Genomic DNA, 17,170 nt, shown 5'->3' on the forward strand with positions numbered 1-17,170 from the left:
TTACTTACTTACCGTATTTACTTCAGGTATGAACAAGTCCCACCCGGACTATATCCGTGTATGAAGGCCATGTTTAAACGCTTGAGTCCATTTGAGATCCGGACCTAATTACGACAATCAGAGATAACATATAAGCCGATTAACCCTATCTTAAATTTCAAGGTGAAACTCGCACCTCACAAACTCGCGAAAGGGAGAGAATTGTCAGTTGCTCACCAACACCGGATTCCCTCTTTGATGGTATAATAATCTAAGCAGTGGCGGGCGATTAGGTTTCAATCCTTGATACTCCAAAATATGACTCCCAATAGCTTATGTTACTGTGATGTAAAGCTAACCAGAGTGCATTATGAGAGACCTGCAGGCTCTAGTGAACCACCCAGAAAAACAATTGTAACCACACTGACATCACCCTAAAATTAGGCTCTCTACCTCTTGTGACAACTCGTGTTTACAATCATACACATCTGGCAGATCTAGCTTTGAAATAGATGACGATTGAAAACTCATGAAAACGCACAATCTGGACATTTTATCATAACTCAGCTGGTTTGGGTGGAATCAGTGACACATGCACGTCAGGTCAAAACCAGGCCATTTATTTTCGTGGGTTTATCGGTGGCAGTCTTGCCAGGTCTTGTTAGGGCACCACACGCCAGGTCAAAACATTAGAAAGAGTAGGCCTAACTGATCACCGTGCTGAGGAGGGAGTTCCATCTTCACCACGAGTCGCGTTTGCAAGAGGGCACGTCCTTGCCAGAGTGCCGAATATGTCGGTGATAGCGACACAGACGTTACCGATCAAGAGGAGGAGGAATAATGGAGCCTGACAGCAGTAGAAAGGTGATTTTGTGAACAGAAAAACTATATTTATCTTTTTATTTTAAATTGTAAAAAAAACGTGCTGTCAACAACTAAGCAGACATCCATAGACCAGGACATAAGGCTATTACATTTGCAAAGGCTGCAGATAGCCTACTGATAGTTTCAATTATATTATATATATTCTTTAAAGTTAATAGCAGTCTCCTCACATTCCTTCTCATTTTGGATTTAAAACGCACAACAGTGCATTAGATTAGGCTATAATTTAAATGGACATTTAAATGCTATTTTCCTCTTTCCATTTCACAAACTTTAGCCAACTATAGGCTACAGTATGGCGCATTATCGTTTATCTTTTGGCTAATTGGCTTGTTCTGATATTTATTCATTTCATGTTCTTACAACATAAACAAATGTTGCAAAATCTCACACTTTTTTCCCTTTCCACTTTGTGCAGTAATTTCATTAATTCCAATCGGAGGAAAGAAAGACACATTCAGTTTCCTTGTTTAATTAATTTGGTAGTCTTATTATCTGCTAGGCTATAAGCCTAATGCAAAACCATTTTCTGATATTTTGTATAGATTGGCTATATGAAGATATCGATAGGCATATACAGGGCGCCCAATGCGTGAGCCCATTATGCGTTCACTCCAGCGAGAGTGAAATCAATGTTATAGATAGATAGATAAATAGATACTTTATTGATCCCCAAGGGGAAATTCAAGGTCTCAGTAGCATACAGACATCACACACAACATGCACTTACAGCAGAAAAAGTCATTTATGTATATAAATATAAAAAAACTCCACTGCACAATATTTTTTTTTCAGGAAACACAGGACGAGATGTAATCCACCCTATGTAATCCACCAAGTGCAAGCGCGTACCAAGAGAATGTACTTGACCTTAGTAATGTAGTTGATACAGTGGAGTTTTCAGGTGAGCACCCTCCCTTGATGGGCGATCCAAAGGACACATCATCAGTAGTACACCTCAGGCTTCATTGGATGTTTCGGCCATTATAACTTCCTCGGCTGAGGAAGGCCCTACGGGGGTGATCAAGTCCCCGCAGTTTATCCCCCCAATCACCCAATCAAGCCAGAGCCCAATAGGAGTCTTGTCTCTTTATCCACAGCCACTGCTGTCTCAGCTGCCTCAGACATTGCTTTGATGTCTTGGCTCAGCTGATGATGGTAGGGAGTTAGAAGCAGTCCGTTTGTTTTCCAGGGTGGCTGCGAGGATCTTAAGGATTTGGTTGTGCCGCCAGGTGTAACGTCCCTGGGTGAGGCCGACTCTACACCCGGTCAGTACACTGCAAAAACTGCTAATCTAACAAAATCTAACCTTAAGTGTTATTAAGTGTTATTAATCTTATATCAAGATAAAAAAACCTAGTTGGTATTGTTTTCAGTATAAAGAGACTTACCTAGCGCTTTCTTGTGAAATCATTTGACTTAATTTAAAAACAATTTGACTTATTTTAAGACATCTCATCTTGAAAACAAGCAAATTTGTCTGCCAGTGCGTTAAGCAAATTTGTCTGCCAGTGCGTTGAGCAAATTTGTCTTGATAAGACTCCTTAAAATAAGTTAAAGTCTTCTTAAATTAAGTCAAAATGATCTTTTGAGAGGGTGCTAGGTCTTTTCATACTAAAAACAATACCAAATAGATTTTTTAATCTTAATATAAGATCAATAACACTTGGTTAGAATTCATTTTTTGCAGTGTATGTGCTTGAGGGAACCTGCCCTGGATCTTCACCCACCCACTGATGGAGATTGCTAGGTGTTGGAGGAATGTCTTATGTAGCCCTGATGATGAAGCTGATTCGCTTCGCTTCCATGCTCCTCATTCCTTCCAGTTGATACTCCTTCTCTCCACACTCTCCCAACGTGTCCATTGTCCCTGTTTACTAAGGGAAACTGCTTTGGCCCAGCGTGTTGCTTTCTCCTGACGGTCTATTTCCTCCACCACCAATTTCCTCCATTCTGGTGCCGTGGCTGTATTCCAGGCTGGCAGCTTAGTTGTTAGCCTGAGGTCCCCCCTTCCCTGCTGGACATGCCCCACTATGTCCTCAAGTCTGAGAGCGGCTGCTGCCTCCTCCACCACACTGGCTGGTCTCCATTCGCGGCCTGCCACCAATGTTGGTGCGTTGTTCCTCACCATCGCATCACCATTGAGTCTTATTTTAGCACACTTGCAATTCCTCTGTGAAACTGCTGAGAGGGGACCTCAACAATGGTAAGGGGCCATAGCACTCTGGGAAGAAGGCCAAACTGTAAACACCAGGCCTTCAACCTTCCAGGCAGCTGAGTGTTGTTGGTGGCCTGGAGCCCACTTCTGATTTCCTTCCGTAGCTGTTGTATCTGCTCTTTATCCTTCAGCAGTTTCCTGGTACATGGAGCAGTGGTGGTCAGAGTAGTGATATCATCCATAAAGGCTCTGAGGGGAGGAAGGCGTGTGCCTGAGTTAAGCCGCTTCCCACCCACTACCCATTTTGACGCCCAGATGATGACCTCCATTGCCATTGTAAAGGCCAGGGGTGAGATGGTGTATCCTTCCATGATGCCAACTTCCAAGGATTGCCATGACGTGGTAAATCAGCTGTGGTAAAGCAGAACTGCAGGTCTTGGAAGTAGGATTTGACCAGGGTTGTAATGGTGTCCGGAATGTGGTAGAAAGTGAAGGAGGCCCACAGGAGTTCATGGGGCACTGATCCAAAGGCATTAGCAAGGTCTAAGAAGACAACATGGAGGTCCTTTCTCCTGGCCTTTGTGGTCTTGATCTGATACCAGATCATGCTAGAGTGTTCTAAGCATCCAGAAAAACCTGAGATTCCAGCTTTCTGTACCGATGTATCAATGTACTTCTTTGAAGGTATTCGGACATCCTATTACCAATGACGCTGAAGAAGATTTTACCCTCTACATTTGGTAAGGATATTGGCCGAAACTGGCTGATGTTCTCTGCATTCTTCTCCATTGGGATCAGGACCTCTCTGCCCTACGCCACACTTTGGGCACCCTCTTCCTCTGCCACACTGTTCTCATGAGCTTCCAAAGACACCTCAGGACATCTTATACACCTTGTATGGGACTCCATTAGGTCCTGGGGCTGATGCCGCCCTTGGGTGTTGTACTGCCTTTTCCACCTCTCTCCAGGTCGGAGAACCAGTCTCCATCTGGTGTTCTGGGGAGTTGATTGGTGGGATGTCTGGAGGAATGGTCACCTGTTCATGCCGTCTTGGATCAGAGTGTGTCATTTTCAGGTGATCTTCCAGGTCTTTCCTTTTTGCCTTCAGAGCTCCACATTTCTCTCTAATGAAAAGGCTTTTTAGAAACTTGAAGGGGTCTTTGTAGAACTGTGTTCTAGATCTTTCTTTTTTCCATCTGCGTTTCCGTAGGTCTTCTGCTCTGCGGAGGGATTTCAATCGGTTTTTAATGTCAACCTGAAGCACTTCAATGTCTTTCTTTTCCCCCTCCAAGGCTTTCTTCCACTGTTTCTGAAGTTGCCTCCTCTGTTGGATGAGTCGCTTGATCTCTTGTTGCCTTCTAGAGGTTGGCGCAGTTGGAGACTTTTTCCGGCCTTCCCCTTGCGTTCTGGTCCATACTGGTGGATGATGTCCCCCATATTCTCCAACTTCTTTTCCACTGTACCTTTAAGTTGCTCTAAGGTCAGGGACAAATCGCTGTCGATTGCTTCCCATTGTTTTTTGTCAGCCGCAGCTGGCCATTTCACACGGTCTGTGCCCGACCAGCCTCCTCTCGGTCGTGGGTCTGGAAAGTTGGGTGGGATTCTCTAATGTTGCCATCTCTGTGCTTGAGGGTACTTCCTCCATGGCAGTGGTGCTGACGCACTGCAAGCTGTGGTTTGGGTCCGGTCGCTGTGCATCATTCGACTGACTTGACTCCTTTGACAGAAGGTAGTCAATGCGAGGCCCCTTTCCCTGGTTTCCCAAACACTTTCTCTTCCCCTGATGAATCCTCAACCCATGGTATGATGTAACTTTGTAGTCGATTCCGGTCCAGGGTCTGTTACCATAGTGTCCATCGATGAGTCTTCTTGCGCCCTTGCTCTCGCAGAGGGTATTTTCTTCTGTTGTGTTTTCGTAGCCATAGTGGGTGTTTCCATAAGCTAACAAACTCTGGAAACTACAGCCAGCTGCCAGTAGAGACAGTAGAAGATAAAAAATACTAAATACTAAATATACTAAAAGAACTAAATATTTGACATAGTATGCTTAAGGATGATCAAGCATGAGGCGCTTACAGTGATAGGGCAGGGACTGACCCTGTAGTTCCTTATGCATGGTAAGGTGCTCTATGAGAGTGAGTGTCATGGTGATTGTGCAAATAAGTAAGTCCAACAGTGCAAGAATAACGTCTAGAGACCAGCATAAAATAAATATGGACATATAAGAGAATAATATAGACAAGTAATATAAAAACTATATCAGTGCAAGAATTGCTTGAAGTAACAGGGTAACAGCCATTGGTCAAGTATTAAATAATAAGTATTAAGTACAGCCACAATCCAGGCTGTGGGAGGGAGGGGATATGCATATGTGCTAATATAGCATGTAAATAGTGTAGCAGTAAAACAGTAGGCTAGTGGACAGTACGTACACAAACATGGAGAAAGTGGAGAGGCAGACAGACTATGCAGAGAAGTCTATCTCTCCTCTACCCTTAACCCTTTAGGCGCCAGAGGTTTTTTTCCGAAACGATCAATTTTGACATCTTCATTTCAAAAGGCTATATCTTAAAAGTGATAAGAGATAGAGACTTTCTGTAAATTAGAGAAATATTAAGGATGACCCAAAGTGTATGTAGAGATTAAATGTTTATATCTAATTTGCATATTATGACGTCATATGGTGGCGGCCATCTTGGATTAAAGAATTTTCATGAAAAGTTGCATGTTAGAATGATAAAATGCACCACTTCTTTCCCCCCAAAATGTCCCTCACCTTCTGTATGCTATATTGCACAATACTGAATGCTCAGGTAAATAGTAAGTAGTGAACAAACTGTAAATCATTACTAATAAATGGCAGAAACAAACCAAATGCATGTAGCGGTAGACTGGCCTTTTGCTGTAGAGATTTTCCATTTACTACATACAGTAGGCACTCTGATTCCATGTATGGGGCACATATATATTATTCAGATGACACACAAACACAAGTAGACAAGACCTGTTTAGTTCAAAAGCTCATTTGCCACGGCAAGGCACAGATCAGGAGTGAGATGACAAGACAAGACAAGAGACAATGTTAGTATTTTTTTTCTTTTTGTTGTTTTTGTTGATGTTTTTTTGTTTTTTTTCTTAGCTGACAAAGACACACACATCACAAGGACATGAACACACAAAAAGGAACACATAGTCCTAATATGTATGTCCTAAATGATCAGGGAAGTAGATAGCAAATCAACAGTGTAAATCATTACTAAATGGCTGACTTTTTTTTTTTTTTGTAGCAGGCCTTTTGCTGTAGAGATAATGACTCCCTATCCCTATCCATACAGGGCCGGCATTCCCATCATCTTGTGATAGACTATGCATGACCTAATGTGTGTGTGTGTGTGTGTGTGGGAGAGGGAGAGAGCGTGTCACCACCTCCACCATGCGAGCAGCATGGCCAGATCTGCCTCTGCGCCAGTGGGAGAGAATTTGCGCAGCTCGGACTAGGCCTACTGTCATTCTCATTGCGACTCCCCACACTGCCACAACGTTCCCCTAACTGTCCTATGAGCACTTCGACCTCGTCTAACATACCCAGTGGCATTAGACAAAGGCTCCACCCACGTTACTGTCGCCGCGATTGTGGGAGAGGCACACGTTCAGAAGACAGAAGCTAAGCGCTATGGATATTAGGCTACCTCCAGCCTCGTTAAGCCACACCACTAACACCCTGCTAACTTCCCGATGAACACTCGAACCCGTGAAACATTATTCCCACCAGTGACATTGGGCAAACGATTCAACGTTTGTGCTTGGTGTAAGCTAAACTATGGAGTAAACTCTCACTTTGTCCAGCTGCATCATTGCAAGGCAGGGGGCATCTGAAGCCTCACTAAACGAATCACCGTCATTTTCTGAAGGCAGATATTCCCCTTCAGAATCAGGGTCCGCGAATAGAAGACCCAACACTTCATTTCAGGTAAACTTTTTTGATGCCATTAGGCGATAATCTAATGCAAATACTGGCTGGCGTTGACAATATCGGCTCTGACAAAGTGGCTCCACACGCACACTAGCTCGGTATTTCATGCACTGATTCAATGCGCTGTAGCTAGAAAGTTTTGTTTAAAGCGTGTCCTTTTTCATTCGGGGATGGCGTGATGACATGTCTGCCATCTAGTGGAGTGGAAGTCGAACGAAATATGACACCCTATTTGACTTCATCGGCCGTTTTATTCAGTACCGCATCTTGTCGACTATAGTCGCCTGTGGCGCCTAGAGGGTTAAGTGAAGCATTGAACAGTTCAATGGCCCTAGGGACAAATGACTTCCTCAGTCTGTTAGTTGTGCATGACGGTGAGCGAAGTCTCCAGCTGATCAAGCTCTTCTGCTTTGTAATAGTGCTGTGAAGTGGATGACATTCACTGTCCAAGATGTTTGTTCAGGGTCCTTTTGTCTGATATTGAAGTAGTGCACTCCACTTCGGCTCCCACGACAGAGCCAGCTTTTCTTATCAGCCTGTCTAGTCGCACAGCATTCTTTTTCTTTGTGCTTCCTCCCCAGCATACCACAGCATAGAAGAGGGTGCTGGCAACAACAGACTGGTAAAACATCCTGAGGAGCTGACATTGAAGGACCGCAGCCTCCTTAGGAAGTACAGCCTACTCTGCCCTTTCTTGTAGAGTGCTTCAGTATTGGCTGACCAGTCCAGTTTATTGTCCAGGTGTAAGCCCAGATACTTGTAGGTGTTTACCACCTCCACATTGACCACATCAATGGAGACTGGTAGCAGAGTGGGCTTAGACCTGCGGAAATCCACCACCATCTCCTTGGTGTTGAGTTGAAGGTGGTTGAGTTTGCACCATTGCCCAAAATCCTCCACCAGGCTCCTGTACTCCTCTTGCTCGTCCCTGATACACCCCACAATTGCAGTATCGTCAGAGAACTTCTGCATGTGGCATTACTCAGTGTTGTAGCAGAAGTCAGATGTGTATAGGGTGAACAGGACTGGAGAGAGCACAGTTCCCTGTTGCCTGCTGATCACAGTGTCAATGAGACAGTTCTTCAGTCTGATGAACTGTGGCCGCTCGGTCAGGTAATTTGTAATCCAGGATACCAGGTAAGCGTCCACACTCATCTGCAAGAGCTTGTCTCCCAGTCTGAGGGGTTGGATGGTGTTAAAAGCACTTGAGAAATCAAAGAACATGATTCTCACAGCACTTTTCCCCTTGTCTAGGTGAGGATGTGTCCTGTGTAGGAGATAAGTGATGGCATCATCCACGCCCACTTTCTCCTGGTATGCAAACTGTAGCAGGTCTAGTGCATGGCGTACCTGGGGTCTGAGTATGCACAAGACCAGTCGCTCCATTGTTTTCATCACGTGTGATGTTAGAGCAACAGGCCTGTAGTCATTAAGCTCACTTGGGTGTGGATTCTTAGGGACGGGGGTGAGACATGATTTCTTCTACAGTGTTGGGACTCGTCCGAGACGGAGACTAAGGTTGAAGATGTGTTTCAGTGGCTCCCCCAGTTCAGCAGCACAGACCTTGAGCTGTTCCTATTGAGAAGGGTCTTGACATTGCTGGTTATCCAAGGCTTGTTGTTTGGAAAGCAGCGTACAGTTCTCGTGGGAACAACAATGCTGTGTCATCACCATAGGCTATTTGCTACGATATTTACCTCTGTTACAACAAGTCATGACTTATGCCCATTCAACTTTTAACATAGGCTATAGGCCTACAACAGTCTAATTTTGCTTGCCAATTCAAAGACCTGTTATTTCCATTTTTGGATTTGGTTTGGTTTTCCTTGTGCAGACATAGCGCTGACACCACTACCCCTTAACCCTTAGAACCCGATTGACGCAAAGTGCATCAAAAAACACAACCTTTCTTCTCTGTTACATTGCTCCGGAACTGTTCATCTCAGCGAGATGAAACCTTTATAGTGTGACAGGGCAGAAGTGGGGCTTTCCAACGAGACCACACATTTGTCTGTACGATCAGGTATGACATTTTAAAAAAATCATGAAATTAAATCAAATTGCATCATATTTACAGCCTATACTTCTCTGCGTTCACCTGCGCACCCATCACTCTCGTTTGAATTACTCGCGAACCCATGATCGCATAGATATGGCAAGCATATCAGATGAAAGAGGGGACACAGGGCTATCCATTGGTACCATGTCTATCGATCCTTCTGGCTTATAAAAACAGACGAAGTGACTGCAAAATAATAACGTCATGTACACAAACCAACGCTGCACACCCATTACTCTCGTTTAAATTACTCGCAGACCCGTGATCGGATAGATATGCCACACATGTCAGATGAAAGAGGAGACTCAGAGCTATCATTTGATACTAAGTACATCCTTCTGGGTTATAAAACAGACGAAGTGACAGCAAAATAATAACTTCATATAGCTGGACTTACCCCACGTTTGTATGTTTTTGTGGCAAAGCATGTTTATAATCCAACGCTATTGTGTGTTTCTCTATGGCAAAGCATGTTCATAATCCGGTTTTGAGATCCTAGCAAATTCCTGCATGGGATCCAATTCAAGGCTCACATTGCATCCCAATTTGTTCAACAAGGAAACACCTTTTTTGCCTTTACTTTGTTTATGGCAATGCAGTAAAAAGTTGAGAATCATTATGAGTGCTAACACGCAAACTCGGGTCAAGTCAGGTCAGATCAGTTTGTGTCACAGATAGATAGATAGATAGATCTGGATAGCCTAGACTCTGCTGAAAAAAACAATATATAATATGTGTGTGTGGCCCTTACAATGACCAGAATAAATCCTTATGAATAAAGGTAGTGAAAATGCCCTAAAAACAGCTTAGGGTTCTAAGGGTTAATTGCATGTCTCTTTATTTGATAACACTAAATCATGATTTATGAATGTGAGTAAAGCCCTCCCTGATGAACTTAATGCTTTTTATGCTCGCTTTGACATGAAAAACACAGACTATCTTGCACTAGCTGCAGCATGTGAAGCAAATGAGGATGCACCTTTCTGTGTCTCTGAGGTCGATGTGAGCAATGCCTTTAGGAGGGTTAATTGTAGAAAAGCTGCTGGACCGGATGGAATTTCTAACAGGGTTTTGAAATCCTGCGCTGCTCAGTTAGCTCCTGTGTTCACTTATATCTTTAACACATCATTGGTTCAAGAGACAGTTCCTACTTGCCTCAAGCAGTCTGTTATTGTTCCAGTACCGAAAAACAAAAGTCCATCATGTCTGAATGACTACCGCCCAGTAGCCCTGACGTCTACAGTGATGAAGTGTTTTGAGAAGCTTGTGAAAAACATTATCTGCTCATCCCTCCTGCCTTCTTCTTCGCCCCTTCCAATTTGCTTACAGAGCCAACAGGTCTACAGAGAATGCCATCTCAAACCTCATGCACACCACCTTAACTCACCTGGAGGAGGGGAATGGGAATTATGTGAGGATGCTGTTCATTGACTTTAGTTCAGCATTCAACACGATAGTACCTCTCACCTTGGTCACAAAGATGAAGGCCTTATGACTGAACACCACCCTGTGTCCCTGGATATTTGACTTCCTCACCAACCGTTCACAAGTGGTTAGAGTGGGGGGTCTGCATTCTGACTCATTAACCATCAGCACTGGTGCTCCCCAAGGCTGTGTTTTGAGTCCACTGCTGTACAACATCTACACACATGACTGCAAAGCCAACAGTAGTCATACCTCCATCATCAAGTTTGCAGATGACACAGTGATCTTGGGCCTGATTAGTAACAACAATGAACAGCTCTACTTGGATCAGGTTGACGAGGTGGCACAGTGGTTTCAATCTAACAGCTTGACACTAAATATCAATGAAACCAAGGAAATGGTAGTGGATTACAGAAGGCAGCAGCAGAACTACAGTTACACCCCACTAATGATCAGCGGGCAACCTGTAGAGAGAGTCACAAGTTTTAAGTACCTTGGTGTCCACATTACTGAAGACTTAACATGGACTGTTAACACTCTATGTTCTGAAGAAGTCTAGACAACGACTCTACTTCCTTCGTCAGCTAAGGAAATTCAAAGTTTCTACATCCATCATGAAGGCCTTCTACTGTACACTTCAGCGGTTGAGAGTGTTCTAACTGGTAGCATTATCACCTGGTATGGGAACTCCACAGTTAGAAATTGTAGTACTCTGCAGAGAGTAGTGCGCTCAGCTGAACGTACTATAAGAACTCAACTCCCTGCTCTACAAGATATCTATTCCAGAAGAGTACTCCTAAGAGCCCAAAAGATTCTGAAGGACTCTTCATCCTAACAATGGATTATTCCTACCGCTGAAATCAAGAAGACGCCTATGTAGTCACAAAGCCAGAACTGAGATACGCAGGAGAAGTTTTTATCCCCAGGCCATCCGAACTCTGAACTCACACTATATCTGACTTTCTCCAACTTTTGCACATCTCCATAGAACTTTTTATTTAATATTTTTGATTTATCCTCCATCTATCCATGTCCTTGATTGCCTAGCCTTTCTGCCCCCACCCCACCCCCATCCCCACACACACAAAAAACACACACACTTACATCATCACTGTCATCATCACTGTCATCACCTCACACACATACAGTGCAAGAACAGGTTGAGGTAATAGGGTTATAGCCATTCATTTCAGTATTGTAGCAGAAGCCTGACCGCAGTCATTGATCATGTGTGCTAATATATCATGAAAAACAGTGTAGCAGTAAAACAGTAGTGAAAACATTATGCTGTGTACATTAAAACAGTAGTAAAACTGTTTAAAACTACTGTGTAAAACAGTAGTAAAACAGTAGTAAAGCAGTAGTAGGCAGTCAGTACTCAAACATGGAGAGGGTGGAGAGGCAGACAGACTAAGCAGAGAAGTCTATCTCTCCTCTTCCCTTTAGTGAGGCATTGAACAGTTCAATGGCCCTAGGAACAAATGACTTCCTCAGCCTTTCAGTTGTGCATGGCAGTGAGCGAAGTCTCCAGCTGATCAAGCTCTTTTGGTTTTTGATAGTGCTGTAGAGCGGATGACATTCATTGTCCAAGATGTTGATCAGTTTGTTTAGGGTCCTTTTGTCAGATATTGAAGTGATGCACTACATTGCACACTGCCCTCTCCCCACATACACAGCACACTATCCCATCTCCCCTGTCATCCCCCCAACACACACACCAAGACCCCTGGTAGTTGGGTTAGCCCCTTGAGCCGTGGATCTGCCCAAGGTTTCTTCCTTGGTAAGGGAGTTTTTCCTTGCCCCTGTTGCTCTTGGGTGCTCCTTGTTGGTGCCCCCTCCCAATCCCAATCATCCCCCACCTTTTTATGCAGCCCTTGCCACTTAATCTACTAAACCCCTCTTCTACTGCACTTTTTACCCCCCCCCCCCATAAATGCACAAATAGGCTGACACCAGACATAATTTCACTGCATTTCACTTCACTTCCAGTAACTATATGCATGTGACAATAAACTTCCTTGTATCCTTGTATCAGTGGCGTAGCCAGAAATGTTCCAATGGAACACAAGAAAAAAACGGGTGGGCAAAGGCAATTTGATTGAACATGAGAGGCCTATATTAGAAACACCATACAAACATTAATCATAGGCATGTTATATTTATGACATAAAAATGGAATTTATTGAATGCATTTGATCACAGCTGACAAATTACGTAGAAACATTTTCAACTGGAGCAAATGCATGAAGCTTCGGCGCGTCACATGAAACACAATTGAGTCAATTGACCATTGGACAACTGCAAAGCCTTACCATCGGCATGAAAAGTGAAACTTATTGAACGAATTTCATCATAGCTGACAAATTACGAAGTCGGCTAAACATTTTAAGCTGCATGAACCCAGCATCGGCGCGTCACATAAAACACAAATTGAAGCAACAGATTGACCATTGGACTACTGATGCAAATGCTAAGACTGCTAAGACTTTTGATAGGCTTGCTACATTTATGATATAAAAAGTGGAATATGAACGCATTTCATCACAGTTGATAATCACACAGAAACGTTTTAAACAGAGCTGCCGGCTGTTAGAAGAAAGTTTCTCGTAACTGCTTCCTTAATTAAATTAAAGCTAATCAGGCGGTAATATTGTGGAAACAACTGAAAAAACGTTGGGTAAATATGTTGTCCATAGCATACTGGCGCGCATAGACTCAAAGCGGCAAAAGCCGATGCTCCTTGTTGGTGCCCCCCCAATCCCAATCCTCCCCCACCTTTCTTATCCAGCCCTTGCCACTTAATCTACTAAACCCCTCTTCTACTGCACTTTTTACCCCCCCTCCCCCATAAAAGCACAAGTCAAGTCAGTTTTATTTTTAAAGCGCATTTAACATGCACAGAGTGCAACCCAAAGCGCTCCACAAATAAGACACATAACAAAAAGACAAAAGATGCCGGATGGAGCAGCATAGTCGCCAGCGTGCCCGTGACATCAAGACAGACAAAAAACAAATTAACAAATAAAACGTTTTAAAAAAATCAATTTCAAAACAAAAAAAAAAATAATGTTAAATTAGTCCAATTTCCAAACCAGCTGAAAATGTCCAAGGGCAATGATGACCCGTGTGAAAACTGCGCACAGCTGTGACTTCACAACCGATGCAACGCCAACAAAGTTCTTTATAACTGACCAACCCGGAGAATTCACTGGCAGTTTGGAGAGCACTGGAAGAACAATTTGTTGTTTGTTGTTTCATGGTTGACGCTGTCATCAGAGTTCCTTAGCACTCAATCCAGACTCCAGGCACCTAATGGTAGATGCTAGCATGGCAGCTCGCATGTCAGCCGCAGCTCGGTGGTCGTGGCAGCTGCAGATCTCTTGCAGATTAACGTTAGGCACCCTTGCTGAGCAATCCGGATGAATGAGGGACTTCAGAGACATAAGGCAGGCTAGCCAAGGCGCTCATCAGCCCAATGGAAGCTGGTTAACGTTAACTTGACGTTGATGGTGTCAGCAGAGTTTGTTAATCAGAAAAAAGGACTAAGAATAACACAAAAACGATCGAAAATAACATAAATCAAGAGTGATTACATTTAACTAGAAAAATAAATACAAAAAATTAACAGAACATTACAGAAAATTACGAACATTACATAAAAACAAACAAAAACATGATGCCAGACGGAGCGACGTGTCTCGCCAGCGTAGAACCCACTGTACCTTCAGTCTCCGGGTGAGCTGTTCAAAATCGGCAGCACCCCCATCAGAGTTGCAATTGGGCTTCGGTTTTAATTTGGGAATCTCTGGCCTAGCCTATTCTGGAAGCGAACCAGGCCATCCGGTAATAGGCAGCCAATTTTACAAATGCTTTTAAACTTTTGAATAGGATAGATCAACTCTTATATCAAGATAAAAAAAACTAGTTTGTATTGTTTTCCTAGCGTTTTCTCGTGAAATCATTTATGAACAATTCAGACTACATGTTATTCAAAAACGGCAATAAACAAAGCAGTTGATTTCTGAGAAAAAGGCATATTTTTTCTTTTTCATCTCACACACACAAAACATACTGTATTGGCCCGAATATGAGACAAAAAGGCCTTAGTTTTTGAGGTACCTTCACCCGAGGTAGAACAAAACACAACCATGTTTTTTTTATATCGTTGATATGTCTAGTTTATTAAATGGATTGTTGTATAAAAAATATTGTGCTACACAACAAGTGTTTTTGGATGGTATTTGAATCCTCCCCAAAACCGGAAATTATTGTTGTTAGCTAGATAGCTTTGATATTTTGTTTGTGGAATACATAATTAGCATATTTGTAAATATTAATGAATCATCATCTGTCTTTAATATGTTTACTATCATGTCAACATAGCAACAGCACAGTAACAATGTTTTAATTGGCTACATGTTATGGCGGCAATGATAATGCTCCTTGGACGCACATATTCACCCTTGGCAGTAAACGGGTTAAAGGCTGGCAGGCCTCATTTTTGTTTTGTATCAGAGATTGTTGAATGGCTTGCAAATGCTTTGTTGTTGCCTTTTATATGCTGTCTATTTTCTTATTAATTAATTAACTTTCAATAATGCATGCCCTATGATTTTTATTTGAAGTTGGACTAGATATTCACCAAAGAGTTAGTGTTTTCTACTCTGCAAAACCATTTGGAGTTGGAAACTCTGGCCGTGAGAGTTCTCTGTCCTCAATTTCGAAAGGAACCAGTATGACTGTGGATGACCCAGTAGAAGTCATCAGTCAAGATCACAGAGCACAGACCACAACTCTCACAAACAATGTGAACTGCACAGATGCTTTACATAAAGGTAAATGAAATGTATTATTATTAAAGGTATAACATATTTTCTATTTTACCCCAGAAAAAAAAATGTGCTCTGTGAAAAATTTTGCACGTTAGCAAGTAAGGCACCGTTTATGAAATGTTTTGTATTATCCCCAGGTGCTTGATTTAAATTGTTGTCAATTGTCAAAACATAATGCATGGGAATAACAGCATAAAGTAGTTTTGACTTTTTAGGTCTTGTTTTTTTTTTTTTTTTTTTTTTTTTTTTCGATAATAAGTCAGCTAACAGTCTTTGCTATGCCTTAGTTAGCTAAGTATAACATATCTTAGCAACAGTGCACATGCAACCCATTTCCACCTTGTGTTTACTGTGTCCATACTGCACATCCCGTTATATAGAATATTCACACACAATGATGATGGTGAGGCCATACTCAGGGCCATGCTCTCCCATTCACGTGTAAATATTTTTTGTGCCTCCAGTTACATCCATTAGCGTTTTGAACAAGGCCTTATATTCTTCCTTAGGCTCTCTGATCACGCCTGCAGCACTTCAGATCAAAGGTGGCCTCATGAAAGACTTATAATGTATTTAACATAGAATTTTTCATTACCCTGTGAATGGCCTTAATATTAGGGATGTTCTGATCGATCGGCAGCCAACTATTATCGGCAGATATTCATTCCAAATAGTTTGAGCAGCAACAATGCTGCAGCAACAATGCAAGCAAAAGCAGCAACAATGACTGCACACATCTGGCAGCTCTACATGGTATACTAGAAAAACAACAAATATGCTAAAGAGCTCAACAGTCACCGCCCACTCAGGTTCTGGAGGTAACAATCTAATTCAGTGGTTCTCAAAGTGTGGGGCGGGCCCCACTAGTAGGGAATGGAGACATGACAGGTGGGGCGCCCCAAGCTGTAAGAAATGTGTCTTTTTTTGTGCCTATCTTTATTAATGCCTTTCTTTTTTGACAAGGAAGATCATAACATACATACCACACATAAACATAGGCATCATAAACAGGCCTACATATAAATGAAATCACCATCAGATCCAGGGGACTGAGGCGGGAAATGTAACGTGAAACAAAAATGTGACAATAATATTTTAACGTTATCATTTTGCTGGGTGATGGTCAGGTGGGGGTTGAAGTGGGGAATGACAGGAAAAGTTTGAGAACCACTGATCTAATTTGTTAACACCTGGGGCCGTATTCACAAAAAAAATCTTAAGATAAATCTTTAGTAGATTCCTAAGAAAAAAAATAAGAAGTTCTTAATGTTCTTATATGCTATTCACCAATATGTTCTTAAGAACTGTCGTATGTCTTAGGAACTTCTTTGTTTTCTCACTTAAGAACTTCTTAGATAAGAAAGGCCTGCATCATTCGTCAACAGTGTTAATACTTTTAAACGATGAAACCACGTTTCAATGACAGAGTAGACACACACCTTTCATTGCCATTCATAGTCTGTATAAAGTGCCATTTGAATCTGACTAGCGAATTATCTGCTACAAATGTAACATTAGTTTTGTTTACAAGTGGCAACAAGTTGTTAAGGGGGTAAAGCCATGCCTACAACAGCACTCGCGTTAAAGAGATACCAGGCAAGCCTGATGCTTTTTCTCTACGAAGCTCCCCCAACCGTCTGTACATGTCGATACGTGTGCGAGCCCTCGCTCAGTCTGAAGCTCTTTTCCTTTTCTTTGCATCTTCCGTCAAGAGTTTTCGCTGCTTATTCGCTGGCTCTGCCATTACACACACGTTTGCAACAATCGCTAGCGTTTCGTTAGCCTACCTCTGTGCTGGGGATGCAGGATGTAAACTGATCTTGCTTCTCGCGACACTTTGTGAGACTGAAGGTCGGCGG

At 42.6% G+C, this 17,170-nt stretch overlaps 1 protein-coding gene across 1 annotated transcript in view; it reads left to right on the top strand.

Annotated features, from left to right (window-relative positions):
* The window catches only part of hfm1 (helicase for meiosis 1), a 347,154-nt gene that overhangs the window by 232,943 nt on the left and 97,041 nt on the right, over positions 1-17,170 (top strand). Inside the window, exon 25 of the mRNA XM_048246228.1 lies at positions 15,105-15,314. Within this exon, the coding sequence (XP_048102185.1) occupies positions 15,105-15,314 (210 nt within the window). The remainder of the gene's footprint in view (positions 1-15,104; positions 15,315-17,170) is intronic.

Source organism: Alosa alosa, chromosome 1, assembly GCF_017589495.1.
Source record: "Alosa alosa isolate M-15738 ecotype Scorff River chromosome 1, AALO_Geno_1.1, whole genome shotgun sequence".
NCBI lineage: Eukaryota > Metazoa > Chordata > Actinopteri > Clupeiformes > Clupeidae > Alosa > Alosa alosa.